Source organism: Pagrus pagrus (assembly GCF_965226575.1).
Source record: "Pagrus pagrus genome assembly, chromosome: 1".
Lineage (NCBI taxonomy): Eukaryota > Metazoa > Chordata > Actinopteri > Spariformes > Sparidae > Pagrus > Pagrus pagrus.
In genome coordinates, this window is record NC_140185.1 from 11,383,290 (window position 1) to 11,407,353 (window position 24,064).

A 24,064-nucleotide genomic window follows, 5' to 3' on the forward strand; every position below is an offset into this window, starting at 1 on the left:
CATTGTTTACCGTGTGTATTATTTGGTTGTCGTTGTTCTTTGAAAATGTATTCTGCAAGATGTATTTTGAATAGTGTCACTCGCTGATGAAACAGGCTGAAATATAGTGGACAGGCTCGCAGTGACTTCAAGACACGACATTACACATCAAAGATTCACACTGTAGAATATGACTTAATATTCATCCAACAAGAGAGCGTGTAAAGACATCCACCTGCATGCAAGTGTTCAGTTCATGAATAATCAGAAATTGTGCAGGTGCAACAGGAGTGCAATGAGCAGTAATTGAGACAGTAATCAATAATGTTGCAATGAAAATAAAACAAATGCTTTATAGATCCCTGAGGGAGGAATTGGGATACATTACAGTTGCTCCTTCTGGAATATAATAGAAATGTCAAGAGTATAGAGAAGAAATTATGGAATAGACAAAAGGAACTAGTAATTAAAAAATAAATAAATGTGAAAAAAAGATGTGCACTGAACTATATGGCTACTTTAAACACCGATCAGCCACAACAATAAAACCACCTTATTTATATTCTGCAAGTTCAACTTCTGCCACCAGAACAGCTCAGACCAATCAAGGCATGGACACAAGGCCTCTGAAGGTGTCCTGTGGTGTCTGGCGTTGGGATGTTGGCAGTGGAACTTTTGGGTCCTGTGGGTTTGGGGGTGGGGCCTCCAAGGATCCGACTTGTTTCGGCACGTCCCACAGATGCTCGATCAGATTGGGATCTGGGTAATGTTGGGGCCAAGTCGACACATTGTTCTCTCTCTCACATTCCTCAGGTCATTCCTGAGCAGTTTTATGGTGTGTCAGGGCAAGCTGCATGCTGGGGGGGGCCACTGCCATCAGGGGGTGCCATAGCCATGAGGGGGTGTATTTAGCTCACAATGGTGTTTAGATGGGTGGTGCGTGTCAAGTGGCATCCACATGAATGGTAGGACCCAGAGTTTCCCAGCAGAACATTGTGTTGTAACGAGATTATCATCATTCACATCACCTGTGGTTTTAATCTTGTGGCTGATCAGTGTATATTGTACGGAAGAGGATTGGTGCCACTGTAAAAAAAAATGGAGTTCTGACTTTTTTTTCACAATTCAGACTTGAATCTCAGAATTCTGCGTTTAAAGTCCAAATTCTCAGATTAAGTAGGCCTACTTTAACTTGAGTAAAAGACCAGAATACTTCACCACTGATTGTTTGGACCCTGACAGAAACCTCTGGTCTCTAGAGCCTCTGATTCACAGTCCCGCCGGGTCAGTGAGTCAAATTACGCCTCCAGCTGAGATGGACAGCAGCCATGTCTCCATGGTTACGCTGTTGCTGTGGAGACAGAGACAAAGAGACAGAACTGACAGTAGCATGAGGTTAAATTTTCCCTCAAAGTGAAGAAAGTCAACAAAAGAATGAGGGCAGCGGGAAAATGAAAAACAATACCCGTCTTTGCTCTGTATCCAGACTTTTGATACTGACTGAGGCATGATGTTAAATCTGTTGACAGTCGGTCAGCAGCAAGTTTGAGCTCTAGCCCACCTGGGATGATTAGAGCCCACAAGGGTGCAGCATTTCCCCCTTTTCTTCAGATTGATGCCTCCAAAAGCTCCATGTCCATCTGTTTGTTTAACATTTTCAATGCAGGATAATGCAGTATTTTTATAGTTTTAAGTAAAGGATCTGAGTAGGCTACATCCTCCTCCACTGACTGTGTGAATTAAATATATTAGTTAAACTGTGTCACCTAAATCCTACAGTGACATTGATCCTCAACAGGAAACTCGCTTCATGAGGTTAAGTATAAGCAAGTAAGTATGACGTATGACTGTTATTGATACTGTTATAGCAATAGATTATTATTACTCATGCATTAATTAACTGAGTAACTGAGAAATTTTCCCACAGATGAATATCTTTGTATCCAACATGTTTATTGAGGATAACGGGTGTTTGTACTTGGAGGTACTGTAGATAGTTTAGATAAGATATTTCCGATTTTTATTTAAAGTAGCAAATGTAGATAAATAACTTATATTCCAAGTAATGGATGACTTACAATACTGTTTGTATTGTTAAGTAAATATGTTTAATCCCTGGTGTTTATATTTGGACACGGACAGATATGTTTATATTAGGTAATAAATGCAGATAGGAAAGACAGTTCATTTATTCTTGGGGTTTATTCAAGGTTGTAAAGAAGTTAAACTGTCTGTTCCAAGTAGCACTGGTGAATAAATATTTTAGCTGCTTCACTGAGATAAAAGTAGAAATAATGATAGGTGTCAGTTACACTGTTGATGCTACGGACATGTCCTCATTACTTGTTAAAAATGGTCAATAGTTTATATATAAGCTAAGCCTACAACACATACAGGAAATCAGTTATCGTTTAATGGAAAATAGATCAGTGATCATTATACTGTACACTAATATTCACATATGTAACATTATGAATTGATACTGTACTCATCTACTTTGACCACATAGATCTCCCCATTACAGTGCCTTCAATTATAATATAAACTGTTTAAGAATGTTTTTGGCATCTGCGTTTTTATATCCCCAATTATTTTCAACACAAATTGATGCTATTGGAAGTAACTGTCCTCAATTAAACTTAAGAGTTATAGAAAGTGTCCCAAAAAGACATTATTAAAACATTTATAGATGCTAATGATACATTTTATTTTGAATTAACAGACTAAATTACATATCTAGGCCTTATTTTAGATGAGGATCTCATTCTTCTTACGTCATTTTAAACAACGTTTAATGTCCCCGGTGGACTTCCATACTTCTTATTTGATGATGATAAAAACTTAGGGTCTTTGTTTGCAATGTAATGTAACAACTGTTATTTTGTCACTGCAACTGTGTCTTGATGTCTTATTAGTCTATGTACTCATAATGTCGACTGATACTACAACAGCAGGTGGTCAAAGTAATGCTGGGTCTAACAACTTTATAACGTCTTGGCCAGTTCACACTAAATCAAATAATATTGTATGAGTTCATGGGCTAAGTTTTGTGTGTAAAGTAGGCCAGGCTAACTATCTACTCTTGAAATGAGTGCTAGACTAATAAGTGTTATTAGGTGTAAGGTTCATAACTTTAAAGATGCATGATGTAGTTTTGTAGGAGAACTGTTAATCAGAAGACAAATGTCTTTTTATGCCTTAACAAACTAAATTAAAAAAACTATCTTTGTTTTCATGACTGAACAAACTGTATAAACAAACTGACTTTAAAGGACAATACAGTTTCATACTGTTTTACTTTGTTTATATGTGACGGACCCTGCCACCTTTCTAGCTTCAAACAATTATCTGGGGACCTTATTTTCCTCTGAGAACAGCTTGTTTATTCACTTATGGAAAAAATAAATATATCTGAGTTTGTATAATTATTATTATTATTATTATAATATTAAAATTCTGAGAATGAATTTCTCATACCATAACCACATAGTGCCCCTTTAAGGCTGCTACAGTACAGTGAGCCAGGTGTTCAGTGACACAGAACAGGCAGGTAACTAGGTAACAGACAGTTTAGGTTGTTATTAAGATAACTTCTAGGTGCAGGTGTTAATTCAAGGTAGCAGATATATTGTGTTGACTGTAAATAACAGATAATGGGGTGGTTTTAACCAGGTTGTCACAGATTAATTGGCACCGTTTCCAGGTGTTTCTGTCTTCAGGTAGGCCTGACGTCACGCCAGGTTTTCCTGCCCTGTCCCAGGATGTCTCCAACTTTTTCCCAGCGACTCTTCACAAGGAAGTCCCGCCCTCCGGCGTTGCCGATTGGATGAAAAGTTAAACCGGCCCGCGCATACTTCACTTTGATTGGCTGGGCTGGTTGTCCATCACATTCCGAGCAGAGTTTGCGGTTAGGCGTCAGGTGAAACTCGCTCTGTGAGGAGAAGGGGACAGATTAAACTTACTTTGTGTGAAATTTCTGGAAAGTTTATGTATTATTTATGACCATAACCACCAAAGGAAACTTTTAACAGCAGGAACCAACACGTTTCAAGATGAAGAGCCTCAAGTATCGATTGAAAAAGCACGAAGTTACCATCACAGTAAGTTGAAAGCTGCTGTTTTTCTGTATTGACTTAGTTTTGCTAATATTCCCGTCTCTCCCAATTGAATTAGCTTTGTGTTAATGAACGATGCTAATGCTAGGAGTTGAGTCTCAACACCGGGGTGGTTATTGTTGTAGCCCTGACCTCCTGTCCTCAACAACCACGTTAACCTCCGTCATGTTCCCACGGCGGCGGCGGCGGCGGTTGGAAAATTCACCGCCTGTAAGCACCTGCACTCATGATCGCTGGATGTGGCCTGACACAGTTTATTACACCACATGTTCTCAGGTCCACTGCTTTTATGATCTGGACTTAATCTACTGTATCTGACTGTGTTATTGTTACTCACAAAGCGAGGTCAGGGAGAAGCCTCCGAAAATCAGTGCTCCAGACTGCCTGTTCTCCTGCTGTTATCACCGGGAGGGTTGTAGAAATGCTGTGGTGCCTTTTGACTGAAGCTTCTCCTGTGACTGTAGATAACCTCACGACCTCTACAAGCTGGGGTTTGAGCTTTTTCTTGTAGCAACAGATGTGAGATGTGAGCTCAGATCAAAAATACATTCAGTTACTAGTCTATTTAGTACAATTAGTTAAGAGTAAGGCAGTCCAACACATCAGTTCTGCAGTAAATGAGTAAATAATGTTGAGTATATGTTGAATCAACTGTAGGATCCATTTTGAGGCTGTAGTATGTGGAGCTGCAAGGATTAATCGATAAGTTGTCAGCTATTAGAATGAAAGGCGACTGTTTTGATAATCGTTTAATTGCTTTAAGCTATTTTTAAGAGAATAACTCTAAATACACTTTGGGAAATACTCATTGACACTATCATAATTTTCTCACATTTTATAGACCAAACAACTAATGGAGTAGTCGAGAAAATAATCGACGGATTGATCGACAGTGGAACTAATCATTAGTTGCAGCCCTAGTAATATGTGGAGCTGTTAAAGTGTATTGTGTTAACCTGAAAATAGTAAAAACAGGAAAAGTTTCCAATAAATCAAGTATTTTTTTCATATTTCTTTATTTAGATTCGGTTTACTATTCCTCTCAATTGAGAAGGTTAAACCATATTATGTATGGCACGATTTGTGTTTGAAAACTGACCGAACAATAAAACATATGTCAAAATACTTTTTAATCAGCTAATCTTTCTACAACAAACCTGCTGCCTTCATTATAACCTTCATGAAGGTCAGATTTATTGCAGGGCAGTTGTGTACATTGGTTTTAACTTTGTATACCTAATAAACCAGCAACTACTTTGATATCATTTCTTAGAGAAATGCAGTAATCTTGCAACACAATGCAGTAGGCATAGAGAGAAAAAAAACAACTTCAAAACCAGTTAACCATTGCAGCACCATGGAGACGCAATAAATAATAGTATTAGTCCCTCCAGGAATGTTACAGTGATTTTGTTCTCAGGTCGAGTCTGCATGTGTTACAGCCAAGAGTATTGAATGAATAATGCAGAATAATGAGGAGGCATAGAATAACTACCAGGTATTTCAGTTATGTTTACTAAACCCCCATCACCGTCCATAATGTTGAATTAATTCCTCACAATCCTGCAGCAGTCTCTGAAGTTCCCTTAATAGTCATTACAATTCTACACAGCTCAACATGCAGTGGGTGTTTGGCACTGCACTCTGTTTTCAGCTCCCAGAAATTACCATGAGAAAGGCACAAAGCCAGAGGAGCTGTGTGTGGTAAACTATCTGGGCCTTTTGAAGGGAGGGGAAAAAAATCCTTTCAGGAATTAAATGGTATTGTATCTGCATTGATAGTTGTCTCACCCCTTCAGTCAAGAACAGAGACGACCATTTAAAATTCAAGCCGTTTTTTTGCCCTGCAGCATTTTTTGTGCAATTGCTTTAAAAACTACCACAGGAAATGCTCAGGGTAAGCTGTGTTGAGGAAACAGACGTGACATTTACTCTGGTCTGAGTGATGATTTCATTACGACCCCTTTGCATTCCTCTTAGTAGGCAGATAACAAAGGAAAAACTGACAGATGGCTGTACCTTTACAGGCATCACAATTGGTCTAAAGCTCATTTTAAATGTCTCCTGTTAAATGTTTCACCCAAAAATGTCACTGTAGACATTATCTACTCACCTTCATGCTGATGGAAAGTCGGGCAGAATTTCGTAGTCCTCAAAACATTTCTGGAGCTTCGCAGCAAAACAGTAGCCCTTTACACAGAGAGATTCTGCATTATCGCCACAATGAAGGCTCGCCTTTATGTAGCCTTTGTTTGTTCACAATCTTGTAACGTTGCTTTGTGGGTTGAAGTGTGGGATATTTCTCTTTTATTTGATGAGTGAAGGATCTGTTTAGTTGTCAGACTGTTAACACCATCAGAACAAAACTGTCCCCCAGAAAGGCCTCTGTAACTTTCACACGGCGGAGTAACAGTGAAAGATTCTGGCCTTAAAAAGGCAGTGTGAATGGGGTCAGTGTTGCAGCATTCTCCTAAACAACTGAAGTAGCTGGGGGCTTGTTTTAAATACAGAAAACAGAAAATGGCTTCCTACAGCTCATCTGACATATTTCAAGTCTCTGGAAGCCTTGAGATCCCAAATTGATTTAAAAAGATGCTATTTACTCCCTATTTTAAACTGAAATCTTCACTGTAGCTGCTAAGCTAAAAGTGTTAGCTTGCGGGGGGCAACACCCGTTCCGAAGGACCGCCATACCGACGGTCCGCCATTCCGACCGGGTTATGGTTAAGGTTAGGGTTTCAGGTTCGGAATGGCGACCTTTTTTCAAAATTAATTAAGGGCTGGCATTCTGAAACACGAAAGTGAACGTTCGGAACGGCCCTGGACCCTTAGCTTGCAGTCGTCTGCACAGGCTGCACAAGCTGCACAAGCTTCACCACGTGTTGAGGATGTAAATAACATAAATAACATCTTTTTAAGTCAATGTAGGATCCCAATGTCTGGGATCACTTGGATTACACTGGCTGAGCTGAAGGGAGCCATTATATACAGTATTTTCTTCAAATGTTTTAAAACAAGTCCTCAGCTATTTCACTTTTTTAGGAGAATTCTGCGATGATGTTCTCCAGAAATGTTGTGTCGACTGTAACGTCAGCCAACCTTCCATTGGCATAATGGGTGATAATGACTTATTTTTCTTTACTTGGTGAACCTTTAAAACGTAGTGCACCTCAGTTCTAAATTGTGTGTTGCCAAATGTAAACGCATGATTAATTATATCTTAAATCATCACCTCCTGTTTCAGAACCATCCTGAAACGTTTGATGTTCTTATATCAATAAATCACATTTGTCAACACAGCATTGAATTGGCAGCATCGAGACTTATTGGGAATATTTATATGTATGCTTCCCACATTAGTGCACAATGCCTCTGACGTGAACTCGCTCACTTTTTGCTGGTGGGGTGACTATCAACATTTTCCGAGTGGGAGAGTCGAGGGGGAATTTAGAGGAAACTAAGCCTTTAATATGTGAACAAACAGTAACTGGCCAGAGGAAACAAATCAGCTGAGGAAACTTTATCCTCGTCCACTCCTTGCACACTGCAAATGTATTGTCTTTATCTGATCTCCTCAAGAAAGAATTTATGGATTCACTTTGCAAAGGAAGTTAATGGCTTCTTTGTTTAAGAAATTTAGACTCTACTAAATATTGTTGAACATTGTCTTGTCCTATTTATTGCATTCTGGCTTTATTCTCCAATCAGGTTTGCCAACCAAGTACCTACAGGAACTATAGCAAAGGAAGGCTAACTAGGCTACAGGACAGTTAAAGCTAGCTGAAAAACAAAGCTGAAATCCTAGTGACCGGGTTACAAAAAACCAAGGCATCCCCTCAATTCCAGCTGTAGATTAAAGGCAGGTCGAGGTGTGTAGTTTTGGCTCAGATTTTCACCAGTAAGACCTCTAGTTTCTGTTAATCTTTTGTGTAAAGGGTTGATTGATTAATTACAAGACTTTTCATGACACACATTGTTGTGTATAATTGGCATACGCCTCTAAAGGAAAGAACAGAAGGAGTCGGGATATTTTTATGCTTGACAGAGTGTGTCAGCTGCAACTGATGAATATATTTATTATCAATTAATCTGTTGTTTACCAGAGATCTTTTTTAGGAAATAACTCCTGATGATTAATTTATTGTCAATCTATTGCTGATTAATTGTTTAAAGAGCTGCAATGATAAATTGATTAATCAATTAGTTGTTAAATATTTAATCAATCATCAACTATTTTGAGAATTGATTAACTGGTTTGAGTATTTTTTTAAAGAAAAGTCAAAATTCTCTGATTTCAGCTTCTTTAAAGGTTAATATTTTTTGTATTCTGTACTATTCTGTGATAGTAAACTGAATATCTAAGGGTTTGGGACAAAACAAGACATTAAAGGAAGTCATCTTGGGCTTTGGGAAACACTGATCGACATTTTCACCATTTTGTGGCATTTTATAGACCAAACAACTAGGAAATGGATAAAAAGAAATAATCAACAGAGTGCAGCCATAATTGTCCATTGAGGCCTGGCTTCTTTAACCATACAATATAGGAATATATAAAATGTTATATATTCATCCTGCTGTTTAAAAATGAATTGGTTTATAGCAAACATATTCTCATCAACTTAAAGACTAATATAAATTAAATAAAAGAAAATGTCTAGATAAGAATGTCCCCAGCCAAAAAATGTCTGAATGTGGGTGGACTAACATTCTTCAAACACCTAAGCTGACCAATAACTCAGATTTCCAAAGCAAATATGTTGAAACTGTTTCAACATCAGCAGAAATTGGCAGTTTTACAGAGTTTGTATCTACAGAGGCAGGAGAGCTGTGGGAGTAAAATTAGAGAAACTGGATTTGCTGGTTAGTTTTGAGATTAGTCTGAGCTGCCTTGTCACACGTAGTCACAGCTTGTTGTCACAGCAAACATCTGCTCTGTCGGTTGGGAACTTCACTGTGGTTTGTGCACAGGGCCAAAATACAGTATATTAAAACCACTATATCAGACAAATTAGCTGGTTCGTCGTACTGTTGGAGATAATGTAGTGAGGAGACACTGTAACTCTCAAATCATTCATTCTGCTGCTTACATGAGCTGAGGTCTTTCTGAGGCAGATTCACCCAAGTCTTTGCCAGACCACAATGAGAAGCAAAGGGTGGTCTGACTTTGCACAGCTTGTGTTCTGTCATTTTACAATATTTTTCCCAAGAGCAAACTCTCGAGAGCTTTCAATACACTCTGCTGGCTGGAACATGAACAGACGATTCTGTCATGAAATGTTCAGCACTGATTCCCCATGCAGTATTGATTCACTGTTTGTCTATTGTGGGGGTGTAATTCTATGTCAGATCTCATTAAATAACAGTTATTTACTTAAGTTGGGCAATGTTCAGGAACAGGTAGGCAATTGTTCATGCAGTTCTGGCTCCAGATGTGGATCCACAAATACTTTGAAAGAAATTCTTAACATTGTAAGATCAAGACCTCCATTTGATTAACAATACAACTAAAGCAAAGTCTGACTGTATATTAAGAACTGTGAGTCAACACTTGGCTCATGCCCTTTAAAAATGCAATTTTAGTAATGCAGTTAATATCTCGCAGCATAATCACATTAACCTACTCAAAATTAAGGATCACCTGGGGCAAGTAAATTGCCACGTCTGTCAACTCACATGCCCAATCGGGCAAGTGGTTAAACTGATTTAAAAACATTGCTTTTCTCCAGAGGTGATGATGGATGTAGCTAAGGAATGAACCATCTCAGTTCCCTCCTATCTTTGTTGAGAGATGCACATGCACAGTACCATCGGCAAGCATTATTTAATATCGGCAGTTGATCTTCTTTTCCCATTTGTTTTCCCCCAAGTGGCAAGTAGGCCCGAGGCATGTTCCAAGAATGCCCGTGGCTAGATCCAGGTCAGCCAGTCAGGCACTCATAAGAAAACTGCAGTGGGCAGAGTGTTTGTTCAAGCGACATTCAGTCAGCCTGTGAAGCCATCAGACCAACATACTCCTGTCCCGGGCTGCCGGCATCCATTCACACAGATGTAGTCTTGGCTCTGTTACTAGTCTTGTCAGTCAGTTATCCTGGAAACAGGAGTTCAGTTGGGTGGTGTTCGAGGATGTGGGTGAAACTCCAACTGTGTATTGCAAGATGCTGTAAGTTTGAGAGCAAGACGAAATAAGGTTAAATATGACAATTAATCTTTGTTGTTACTTGATAACCACTAATTTTTGCAGTTTTCTGACTCACTTGCCTGGGACTGGAAAATTAGGGGGAAAGAAATTAATGTGGAGCCCTGCTCATATTTCTGCCTTGACTACATTATGATTGTGTTATTAGTGTGCATGTAACATAGCTATTGTAGGAAAATAATTAGGATTCCTTTACCCATGACTAGTGTTTTTATTGTCCTATTTCCTTTGTGGACATTGCACATTGCATAGACTGGCTGGGATTGGTTCTGGCATCCGTGACCTGCTGATGTGTGTGTGGCAGCAGTGCCCAGTGGATGATAAACACTAAAGTGAATATGACACAATGTTTTCACGAGGAGTGGGTTTTGTTTGTATTTGCAAAAGGACAAGGACACACTAACACAAGCAGGCAGCTGAAAGAAATGGCTGTATCCAAATACAAGTTAAATTTGTATTTTGTTTTTTTGACACATTTGTTAGGCCTCAAGGACGCTCATAATGCATTTTGGTGAGTAACACTGAAAGTACATACTTCACACAGGAACAGCAACTCGTGTGTCTGTGTGTGATGGGGATTATAAGTGGTTGGAAATGAAATGAAAGTCATTCAGTGGCACACCCCATATGGTTCGCTGGCATTTGGGTTAATCATCAAAGACACGTTGGAGTGTATGCAGCTCTCCCCGTGGCACAAAAACTCATTCATGCCATCTGACGATAAAAATCTCTGATCAAACACTTGATAATCTGATTATGACCAACAGCCTGAGAACGGCATTATTCTGATTAAGATGATTGTCATGGAGTACTCCTTTAATATCCACGTGTTTCATGTGATTAATGGCCAAAGAAGCCTCTCCAGATTACATAACTGTCAAGTTCCCCTCACATAATCAACCTCAACCTTGAACTCTCTCTCGTGATGCGGCTGTCTTTGTGCAAATATAGGAGAAAAACTTTGCTTTTATTGGATATTTTTATGGTGGTTTTGAGGTAGTAGAGAATGTTTTACAACAAAAAGAGAAGAAAGAGTAACGGAGATCCCTTGTAGTGCTTGAAGTTGTACCTGGCAGAATGATGTAAGAGTAAGTGAAGCATCTTATCAGCAGCATATCTTTGGCTTGTGGCTACGTGATTTGTGTCTCAGATTGGTTGTTCTTGTTGAGTTGAAGCACAAGAAGAAAGTAAAATATGTAAGTAAAATAGAGAAATTTATATTTTTTACTAAGTCTTGTGCTATTTGAATTTTGAGTTGGAAGTTTGAGTTGAAGTTGAGGTGAAGATTCTGATAGCGGGGCATTAAACCTACAACTGGGTGCTGCATGCTTTGTATGTTCGAGATAAAGTACTGCTTTGCTTGAATTTCTTTGTGTCACACAAAACGGACACATAATTGGTGTAATTGCATAGAAAATGCCATTCAATTATGCAACTCACATTCAGCTTATTTTACAGTGATTGTGCATGCTTTGTATTGACCATATCACATTAACTTTATAATAAAAGACTGATCTTTCCATGGTTGCAACCTACTCATATTTCTGTCTTGACGTCATAATGATTGCGTTGATTAGTGTGCATGTTACTATTGTGTAGGGTGGGTTGGTGGGGGGAATCAGGAATCTTTAAATCCGTAACCTGAGTTTTTATTGTTCCATTTCTTTTGTTGCGTACGTCCATGAAGTTTAGCGTAAGGATTAGCACTTCTACTGTAACAGTTAGAAACATTACCTCTGAAGTAAATAAGGATCTCATTTCTTCCTTAGGGGAGCTGTAACAGAGAGGAGTTGTTTGCACCTGGATCATTCAGCTGAAGGAGAGTTAGCTTGGCATGGAGTCTCTCGATTGTAGAATTTCATAAATGTGTTAATGTTTTGTAATATTCTGCTATCAGCCTTCTATCTGCTCAGTATTTTTCTACATGATTATCCATTTGATTTAACTCAATTGCAGTTATTTGTTACTATTAAGATAGCAATTTAGGGCGGCAAGCTGATATTTTACATATCAGCGTAATTGTCACTTCAATAAATTAGTAAACACATAACTGACATATCAGTTTTTAAGCTGATATGGTAACCTTCTTAGCCAACATTTGCTTAGCAACACATCCAGCAGTTAGAGAGCAACATTGTCAATCATATGGAGTTGTGTTTGTGGCTACCTGATGGATGTTAATCCCAACATTCACTCTCTTTTTGCTCAGTTTTCCATCTCTACCAATTCCTGAGGGGCCAGCCGAAATATGAGTTTGAGAATGTTATGAAACGAGCAAGAAAAAATTATCTGAAACTCCCAATAAAGCTGAGGGGAGCTTCGGATTCAGGTTATGTAGGATCACTACTATGAGCAACCCCTTTCACATTGTCACATTGCTTTCACATTTAATGAATTTCTGCAATAAACTATTGATTATATGTGATACAATATTGTCATATTGTTATATTTCCTGGTAGGACTGGAGCTGAAATGATTAGTCGATCAATTAATGGGTCAATTGGCATAGAACAACAAATTATTTGATAATTAAATCTTTTATAATCAAAACATTCCAACCACTTCAGTTTCGCAGCTTTTCTTTGTCTTATGACATTTAAACTGAGTATTTTTTAGTTGTGGACTGTTGGTCATAAAAAAAAACAAAAAACATGACATTACCTTGAGAGTAAGAAAATATTTTTACGATTTTCTGACATTTTATAGACTAAGCAATAATTGATTGGCCGAAAAAAAATAACATTAATAATAAGATAATATCAATTGATATGAAAATAATTAATTGCAGTTGATCAATTAACATGAATCTTGAATTGAAATGTTTAATACCCTGGAAATGGTTTTGAATAAATGTTTTTCTACATTTGCTGTAAGTCTATCACCTAAGGAGGTTGGACGTAGAAAGTATTGTGCTAAATCTGACTATAATTGATGCTCATTGCTTCAATTGTTGCCCTCGACACAGAGTTGGAAGCAAGTGTGTTTTGTAAGTAGATACCTTTGTTTGTTACTTGCCCTGGGTTGACCTCTCCTGCCTGTAAAAGTAAACCACGCTTCTGCTACCTTTGGTAGATCAGTAGTGATGCTGGATGCCATATATCCATGTTTGTTTTCTACTAATGTTTTGAACTATTGTGTGTTCCCAATGATAATTTTTTGGGAGACATTTGTGGGGACAGAGGGTGACGTTCATGCTTTTCACTACTCCTGTTGCCTAGTTTGAAAACAATTTTAACAGCAAATCACGGCTTCACGGCTTTTCATCAAAGTGTGTGTGTGTGTGTGTGTGTGTTCTACTCACAGTTTCAATGTAAAGATTTTTTGCCCTGAAAAAAGTGCAGTACAAAACATACATTCCGCATGGTAGTCTACAGGTATTAAAGTACACAAACACATACAAAAACACCAAACAAACAGCATAACCCCTTTTCCACTGGTCAAAAATCCCACTTAAACCTGCTAAGATCAGGCTTTTGTGTGCAATGGGAATGTGTAAACTTTGCGTTTACACCTGCGTCAATTGACTCCACAGTAGACACAGGGTTTTATCACCTCGGCTTGGCTTCGATCTAAACGCAAGACCCGGGTGAATACACTAAATTCCTCTGTGCGAAGTGATGATGCATTATCAACATCCGGTGGTGGCGCGTAAATAAGAAAGGAATTTGGGATGCGTCTATTCAAGGATGTTTTATTAGTGGACACACAGTGTTGGAGATTTTCACTTGTAAGAGTGTGTTATATGTCTTCCTGCTTCTTTGTGCTCCTGAATACCTTGGCTTTCTTCTGTCCTCTCCCCCAGCAGGCATGCACTTTCGGATGAAACATAAGAGCCTGCCTCACCCTTCAAGTGGTGTTATTTTTCAAAATAAAGTGCAGAGCTGAAATGATGATGATGGCGTAGTATAGAGAAGCCAGAGGAGTTGTGGACTGTATTGTTGGGAAGTCGAAAGAACTGTGATTTCAGTGTTGTTTTAACAAAAGAAGAGTTGGGCTGGGGGAGGGGAGCTTGATGGCTCCAAGCCTATGGCAGTGATCACTATCTGCAGTTTTAGTTGAGTCTTTGTATTTACTGCTACTGTAAGGCCTTTAGTAAATAGTAAACACATTGTACCTGATTGGAGCATTTTTTATATCTTCAATCGTGGTCCTAATGCGCCAGAATCAACTTTTTCTTCCTTCTCATGCAAATACATTTTATTTTTAGCTATTTTATCTACTAAAACAATGTGCCAGGAATCTGTGCCAGGATTCCAGGAGAACCAGAGTTGAGTCTCATTCATTCCCAACATAAACCTCAACTGAAAACGAAATACACTGTTCTATCTCCCTTCTGCCAGCTGTCACATAATATGGCTTTACAAAAGTCTTGGACACTTTGGGTCACTCTGTAATGGACTGCTGCTGCAATTTCAACCTCAATATATTATATAGAAACTGTCAAATGTTCTTCAGTACTTTCACATAATCAGAGAAATAGCATATTGACCCAATACCTCTTGAAGCAGAATCAGTATTTTTAAAACTGAAATGTTTATAGAATGATGAGAATTCTGTTGATTTTATAATAAAGAAAACATTGCAAAAACATTGGCAACTTTTATGTTTTTCCGCCTCCTAAACCCCCGAGGAATCTCTCTCAAGCCGTTGAGCAGCCTTTAAGGCCCTGAGTACCTACTGAACGGTATCAAGTTGAAGCCTCCCTCAACAGGTTTAGGCTCCAACTTAAAGACACCCAGCAGGCATTCTTACCCCTCTGCTGCTGGTGAGGGGAAAGGGTTTCAGATTTGAAAAAGTATGCTATTTATTTGCTCTGTGGGCTTGAGTTGGTATTGACTCAATATTTGATTTTATTTTATCTGAGGTCAGACAACAAGAAATTTAAATATTCTCTGACGAACGCCTGTCAGACTAAATTACTGGTCTGTCTGCTGCCCTGTCAAAGGATGTTCATGTAATACAATGGAGTAAAGACTGCTGTCGCAACTGAATACAAGTGATGTCACAATACGCAATTTTGTCTTCTAAACTTCACCCATTCATCCACAACAGTGAGCTTTACAAAACTGCTCTTTTGTCTGTTCATGGCACAATAGCTAAAGATTTCATTTCTGAAATGGCATTACCCAGAATAACCTATCCAGTCAAGTGGGCCTTTTTTCTACCATTAGACGAGATAAAAAAGAGCTTCATTAACTTCTGTAGAAATAAACAGATGTTTGAATAGAATGGCAGCAGTCACTTTTCTGAAAACTTATTGAACCGAACACTTGAAGTAAAGAGAGAGTGCTTGCTTGGAAAAGGGGCTGATATAGTTTTGGTATGAATAAGACTGCTGTAGATTTTATTTGAGAATTGTTTGTTTTCTAGTTTCCGGGTTTACTTCCTGGGCAACGAACTTAAAAGGGAGGAAAGGTCATTACAGTCGGTCCCGGTTGTATTGAAGTCAATGGGAGATGCATGGAGAAACACAGTACAACCCAGCAATCTAAGTCATATTACTTGTGATGAAGAAATGCCTCCAGAAAATAAAAGAACACACTTCAGAGAGGAGGTTAACTGCTGATTTTTTTCACCCAAATGATTGACAGGGCTGATAATGTTGTGATCCAACCGGGCAGGTCTGACTGATTTCCGCTGATGTGACTGCACCTGCACCTGCACCTGGCACGATCTGATATCACCAAGTAATTAACAGCCCAGGATCAATGTCAAAGTTGTTCGCCCAGGAGCGCTGTTATAACCAACCAATCAGGACATTTTTTCTTGTTTCCTTTTTTCTTTTTTCTTTTTTCTAATCTACAACCTTCCCGGTGGTTTCCTCTAACCCTAACCTCACTGTCTCAAATGCCTAACCCTAACCCCTGATTGGTTGGTTATAACAGCGCTCCTGGGCGAACAACTTTGACATTAATCCTGGGCTGTTAATTACTTGGTGATATCAGGAACATCACCTGCACCTACACCGCAAACAGGAGCCTTTTCTACACAAATTCGAGGAACAAACAACATGGCGATCAACACCATCATTAACCTGCCCCCGAAGTGTAGTCATTAATTTTCTGGAGGCATTTCTTCATCAGAAGAAATACGACGTAGATATGTTGGGTTTTAGTGCGTTTCTCCATGCATCTCCCATTGACTTCAATACAGCTGTCACCACAGTCTGGCCCCAAAGCAAGATTCGGTGACATAATGACCCGTCCTTTTTTTTAGGTTCCTTGGTTATGCAGCCCACTGAATATGCGCAGTAGAGTTTTCTTCCGCTGGCTCTGCCCATGAGTTCCTCAATAAGCCAGCCCATATACTTTACATGAGACTGTGATGAAGGCACAGGTTTTTAAATCACTTTTCTTGTGCAGAGGAAAGTGGACCTTGTTTGAAGTTCGAGATGTCCTGTCCAGTTCTACAGACAGCTCTTTTTATAATGGTGGTCAATAAGAAAAGCTTTCTGGGCCGCAGGGGTGTTTTTAGCTGCAATACTGCCAGTGGCCACTGGGTAAAATTAAAGCAAGGCAGAGCGGCTTGGTTTTCACTGTAAGTAAGTGCGGATACTCTGTGCACCGCTCAGTTCTTGTCACTATTTGTGTGTGTTTTCATGACAAAACGTAGTTCGAGAGGATTCCTCCTGGTGAGATCTGGTAATTAGGTCTGCAGCTAATGTTTTTTTTTTTTCAGTGCTGATGTCTGTCCCAAAGTGATGTCTTCAAACGGCTTCTTTTGTCCAACCAACAGTCCAAAATCCAAAGACTCTTCATTCATGTCATAAATGATAAAAAAAAATTAAAAAAAAGAGCAACAAATCCTTACATTTAGGAAGGTGGAATCAGCAAATGTTGGACATTTTCCCTTGAAAAGTGACTGAAACGGTTTATCAATTATCAAAATAGTTGATAGCAACTAATTTTCTTTTGATCGACTAGGTTATTATCCCCATAGGAAGACTCTTTTTCAGTGAAATGTATTCATTTGGCCAGTTGGTATCGTAATCCACAGCAGGAAAGATATTTAAAACGCCAAAAGAGGAGAGTACACGGTGCCTCGAAAAACACTGCATCACCACAGAGACGCACCCCGTGAAAATTAATCAAAACAGCTCTACTCGTAATGTGTGACCTGCTGTCGCTGATCAGTCATGTAAACCGCAACAACTTCAAGATTCCAGAGTACAACACAGAAGGTTATGTAGTTTAAACAGTGTAATGGCTTTGAAAGTCATTTTGTGTGGCCAAGGCATTAGATATGGCATAACCGTGTAAAGCATAAGATTATATAAAGCGTTTTATCTCATTTCGATCAGCATGTTGCAGTAGATTTTGATTGTTTCTCGGGTATAAGTGGGATGTTTGGCCAGATGGTGTCTCTTTAGAAAACTCAGTAAAGTCATTAGCAGACCAGGAATGCTTATGAAATTTGTCTGGTCAGTAGCAGCTGATCTCTTGCTTTGTCCATATGACTAACAACGATCTCGATTGTCTCTCTCAGTGTATTCTGAAAAATAACTTCTTACTGCATATGTTCACATAGACAATAAACGTATATTCAGTGTAGGGGGTAAAACTCTCAGACAGGATCAGCAGAAGTTTGTTTTAGGCTGGATGTTGTGTTGGCTGCAGAGTAGATGGTAGCGTGACGGTCTGTGTTTTTAGGATTAATGTCTGGCTCCATGGGGGCAGCCATGAGGTCATCTCAGCAGTGTTACCCGTCTGTGTTCCCATGCTGCGCCAGCAACGGCCCGCAAGGAGGTGTGTGTGTGTGTGTGTGTGTGTGTGTGTGTGTGTGTGTGTGTGTGTGTGTGTGTGTGTGTGTGTGTGTGTGTGTGTGTGTGTGTGTGTGTGTGTGTGTGTGTGTGTGTGTGTGTGTGTGTGGACTTTGTTTGTATCCTGTTTGTTTGTCATGTGCGGGTTTGAGAGACTGTATGTGCAATATGAACTGTGTGTGAGTGAGTTGGGTTAGTGATGGAGAGATTACAACTGCTGGGGGAGGTCTGAATATGAGAAGGGTGTGAGCTTATTGACTGACTTTGGATGGGCTGCAGCCCATGTGCACCCTACACACACACACACACTCACACACAGTTTGAGCATGCTGAGCAACAGGAGCACAAAGATTCTGCTGATGAGGGACAAACTGCTGTGAAATGGCTCAGACTAAGCCTCATCATGCTGTGCTCAGAGTATGTTTATATGTTTCTGTCTCTGTGCAGATAAGACAAGTGTCTCTGCCTTACCAGAAACTTGAACTCCCTAACACTTTTGGGCAGGTGTGAATTTTTTTTTTCCCCAAAGTCACAGCGCCCTTTGAGAAAGAAAGTGGTGGAGCCAATTACTGCTTTTGTTTTCGACACCACCGCTAGCTTCAGTGTAGTCGGCAGGCTTAAAGTTATCACTGTACAACCAGACAAATATTACTTGGAGGTTCTCAGTCTTTAAACTCTTTAAGGCATTTTCCTTGCTATTTCTTGGAAAAATAAATGGTTCTAATTAGCTGTGTTACATCAGTCGAGGTGAGCTAGAATAATTAAGTTATGAATAATTAAAATCCATCACCATAATTCAGTCACATTGAGCAAGAGCACAAAGGTCCCATTCTTGTTATACTGTACACTCCTTTTTCTAACTTTGACAGCCTACATTGTTTGGGAATTATTTTGGCTGCCATTTATAAAAGTCGTGCATAGACCTGACTACTACAGCATGATGTCAAATGGAAAGCTGAATACAAGCAACCGGATTATTCACTACAGATTGGGGACTCACAACTACTGCATTGTAGTAGTCATTGACTAATCAAAAAACAGTTGAATACTCAATTAATTGCAGATGAATCATGTTTTTTGCAACAATGATCAATTCTCGTCGAAAAGGTCTGAAATACAAGCAGTAAAGGGTTAACTAACAGAGGCGGGACCAACCTGGATGGTAGGTGAAATAGCAAAGTCCTCAGCTGGCTCTGAGAGGCTGTTTATAAATGAGCCGTGATCTGATTGGAATAAACAACTGTACTGCTTTTTTGCAGGGATTGTAGGAGTTTTTCCTTCTCTAGATATATTAAATTCTACTAAACGTGGCATAATGTAGATGACTGATTGTAAATGATTGTTTTAACAAATTTACCAATGTTATGTCTTCCTCCTGATGCATTATGATGTTATCTTTCCTGCGACATGCTAAAATCTCAGATGAACGATTAGCCTACAACAATGCACAGTGTCAAGTATTAGTTTTAATAGTTGATTAGTCAACTAATCGATTATTTTGTCAAACCCCTACCACTTATTTTTCAAAATGATTCCACTGGTGCTCTTTACTTTTTCACTTCACTGCATAATTTAGGTGCACCTAAACACCATAATACATTTTAATTTAATTTCTTAACACATTATCTAAAATTGTAAATGGGAATACAGGTGCAAATTACAAACAACAAGAAATTGCATGATCTCAATGGTTAAAAGAATAACGCACCAGTGCAACCAATGAAAATGTTTAGTCGCACTTAACAGATTTTTGAGAGCATGTGCAACCAAAATAGTCACACCCTGGAGCCCTGCTACTGAAGATATAAGGTTCCTGTCTTGATATTTGCATGTTACATGTTATATAGCGCATTTAGATATGTGTAAAATAGATCTCTATCATGGCTGTTTTGGCTCTCTTTCATGATTTTTGTTGACAAGTGCCACAGAGTTGACGGTAATGTTATTGTTGCAGTTGGTCTGCTGTTTTTTCCAAAGGACCACATATATTGAAGGTATTTTGATAATGATGTGTAGAGAGACATTTCCAGCAAGACCTGCTTACATAGTACTTGGTCATAGTAAAGAATGGGTGGGGCATTTGACTTGTGAAAGGGGCAAGTTACTACCTGCTCTGTATGTACCTGATCATTATCTCACACCATGGGAATCTAGTGTTGTTTCAGGAATTGAATTGATCTCTAGATCCTCTACAATAGCTCAGATGTCATTTTCTGCACTTCAGTTTTTATTTGTATTAAATAAATCTATGTCTTTACACAGTTTCAGTTTGCTCATTGGAGGTCTTAGCATCTAACATTTGGCAGATGTGATTGAAGTGTGTTTTGCACAATGGGTGGAAGTTGTCTAACCTCTGACTAACGTGATTTGATTACCACAAAGCGAATGAAAGTCGTATTGTGGCATAGAGCAACCATTGTTTCATACATTCCACAAGAATGTGGAAAAATATTTTTTAAGTACATGCCTGTTTTTACAAAGCCTAGTCCATTTGACCATCCCTCCAGTCACATTCCTTGCCCTGCCTGTGTGTGATGACTTGTGAGTGCTGGCCAAACAGACCTCATCATCAGTATTTGTGCCCAAGTACCAGCATGCCCCCAGAACTCCTCATTTCACCAAATACGGGCATGTGAGACAAAACACTCCTGTGCCATTTTCCCTAATATTGCCTCATCTTTTTCTTGAGGTGAGATAAAAACAACAGGCTTCATTCTTCACAATATTCCCTTCAGCCACAAAACATCAAAGTACCTCTGCAGACTCTCCTTCTCTCTAGTCTGTATTGCCTTATTGTTTCTTATGGCACTGAATATGCTAATTTTAATGGTGCTCTTTTAGCTCTTAAAGAAAATCACTGCCTTGTTAATTTACTGTAGTGTTTCTCCATTGGAGACCTAAGTAGTTCCTTCCTGGCTGATTGGAAATCATTTCATACCCACGGCTCTCTGTCTGCCCTGCTTTTTTCCTTTTTATCTCCACATCATCAGACCAGCTGGAATAATATCAGCCATACCAGCAGGCATCTACAGCCAAAACCCATAACCCTGCTTGTTTTTAATTCCCCTGCTTCGGGACATTGTTATTTCAATGATGGCTATTAAAATGTGTCAGCTGAGCTGCTGACGTTTAACAGGAAAAGGGTGTTTTTAACCTCATACAAAAGATACAGAACTGGTGCTGTCATAATAATTCCAAGATTCTCTAAATTGCTTCGACTTTTCAAATGTATTTTTAAAAGCCAACACAATTTCTGACGTTGGCACGTATGACTAAGATTCTATTAATTCTATGAAACTAAAAGAAAGCCTTTAGAAAGAGGATTTAGGAGTTATGTTGAAGTCGATGTTTAGATATTTCAGTCTGGACCAAACTGGTGGTCTGACCAGCATCCCAGGAAAAACATAAAAATGCAAGGCTGAGTAACAGTTGAGCTGGAAATTTTTGTTTCTCAATGTGAGCGGCCTCTCATCTGCTTTTTCTGTTTATCGGTGTCCTCCTGTATCTTTCATTTCTACTACATAGAGCAGGAGATTACAGGCTTGTTTTATTCAAATGGATGTCCTGTAATTGGCAGCTCATTTTCCTCCACTGAAATACCAGTTTCTACTTTGTATTGTAATTTCACGTGATCACAGTGAATTCCATTCCAAAACATATTTTTTTTATTTTTACCCAAATTATTCTGACTTCAGAAATATGCAGTGCACTTACAACCATGTTTTAAGAACAATTGCCAAGTGTTCTCCTTGAAGCCCCCTTTGAAGATATAAAACTGTAAAACTATTCTTCTGAGCAAAAATCGTCGATAAGCTTTAAAGGTCTGGTAAACACATTAGGGGTACAGTATAATCCTCAAATCCATTTGGGATTAAGGCAGTAGAGATAAGAAAGAATTGCTTTGAGGAAGGTTTTGTCCAGATTCAATAATAGACGTCAGTTTTTTCTCTCATGAATGATACCATTGTCTTTCTAGAACTGTCTTTCAGAAACTATATTATGGCCTTCCTGTTTTTCATGATCCTGTGGAGACTTTCTTTACTGGGGAGTTGGCAGGAGCAAAGTTCACAGGGTTTAGACAACTGGAGAGTTGATCTCCTGGCCTGGCAGTGGGTGTTGGAAGTAGAAGAAAATAGCAAGGAACAGCTTTGCCCTCTGGGTCATAAGTCATCTAAAATAGTGTCAACCAGCAGCTGGACAGTATAGTCTCCAATTTTGGATCTTTGGGCAACACAAGTGATGATGTCTTAAGAGGTCCACAGGAAAAATCCCACTAATCCACCTTACCACAGGGTTTGTAGTGTGGTTTCAACAGGCTCTGGCTTAACTCAAGTATTGTAACACAGATAACCTATGTTATCAGTTTTTGAGGGCAGCCAGCCAGTTTATATAGAGCTATATTTTTCTGTTTTATCTTACCTAACTCTGATGGAAATTTATTGTATCTCTCTGAGTGGTACTTTTCAACAAACCTCAATGAATTACACTTACTGTTCTGATTCAGAATGCTGCTGCTGATTCAGGACGCTGCTGCTCGAGTCCTAACAAGAACCAAAAAAGTAGATCACATCACTCCAGTTCTCAGATCTTACACTGGCTTCCTATCAGTCAAAGAATAGATTTCAAAATCCTGTTATTGGTTTATAAAGCACTGAATGGTTTCGGGCCAAAATAAATTTCTGATCTGCTGCCACGTTATGAACCATCCAGACCTCTGAGGTCATCAGGTACAGGTCTGCTTTCAGACCCTAGAGTCAAAACTAAACATGGAGAAGCAGCGTTCAGTTATTATGCACCACATTTCTGGAAAAAACTCCCAGAAAACTGCAGGTCTGCTCTAACTCTCACCTCTTTTAATTCAAGACTGAAGACCTTTGTGTTTGCCACTGCTTTTCACTGAAGCAATTTTAAGGCTTTGAACTGCACTGTGACTTTCATTTTCTATTCTTTAAACCTATTCTATTTTAGCCTACTTCCCTGTTTCTTAACTTGTTTTAATGTTTTGTTTTAATATATTTTAAATGCAGTTTTTACTTTTAATGTATTTTTTATGCCCCTGTAAAGCACTTTGAGTTGCCTTGTGTCTGAATTATGCTATACAAATAAACTTGCCTTGCCTTGCCTTGCCTTACACAACTGCAAAAACAATTGGCAGCACTGGAGATGACTGGTGTGTCATAAGTACAGAGGATGAATTTTTGTGCAATCAGTAAATTTTGTTCCATTTTTGTACTTATTTTAGGACAGTTTGTAGAGAGTTTCCCTTACTTTAAGATTAGTTTTCTGTCAGTGTCATGGGAGCCCAATTAATGCACATTTACTGAGACTCATTGTTGTAAAACAGTACAAGATGAAAAGTCCCTGGCTTTAATGCTTTCTATCCGTACTTGTGTATGTCACTACTTACATGATGGATACTGTTTGCAATGTATAATTTTGGTTCTTGTATTTATGTAATAAGGAAAAGGTTCCTGATCCAAAAGGCTGAATTTCAGTCAACTTGGATCCAATTTGGCTCCTTTTGCAGAGTGAAATTAATATTCAATAACTGCTGGGCCATGGATGTCTCACTGCTAGTGTCTTTTTGTTTTTGTTTTTTTGTTCCACAGATGCTGTACCCAAGCATCCAATATTTAGATTTAGTATTGCACACAGCATCTTGTCACATTATTGGAAAAAATATTGTGACCCCTCTAAGGCTGCTTTATGGTCCTTACGCCAGACTCTGCAAACCTAAGCAACAGTGTTTGCTGCTCAAAATTTTAAAACATTGCAGTCTATAACTTGGGCCCATGCTGACCTCCTAAACTTCATTTTAATTTTAAATCTTAGCTTACAAAATAGGTACAGATACATATGCAAATAAATACATTTACTTCAAGTCCTCTCAATAGCATGTAATAGTAGACTGAAGTATTGGCAATGCACAGAGACGAGCAATTCTCCTGTGTAAAAAGAATCAACATTGAAGAAGACATTGGTCACCCTTTTTTCTGCCTCACGGGACATAGA

The 24,064-nt window shown here is 38.9% G+C and overlaps 1 protein-coding gene across 1 annotated transcript in view; it reads left to right on the top strand.

Annotated features, from left to right (window-relative positions):
* Positions 1-3,880: 3,880 nt before the first annotated feature.
* Positions 3,881-24,064, top strand: part of uacab (uveal autoantigen with coiled-coil domains and ankyrin repeats b) — a 54,148-nt gene continuing 33,964 nt past the window's right edge. Inside the window, exon 1 of the mRNA XM_084359551.1 lies at positions 3,881-4,079. Coding sequence (XP_084215677.1) covers positions 4,032-4,079 — 48 coding nt within the window. The 5' untranslated portion in view covers positions 3,881-4,031. The remainder of the gene's footprint in view (positions 4,080-24,064) is intronic.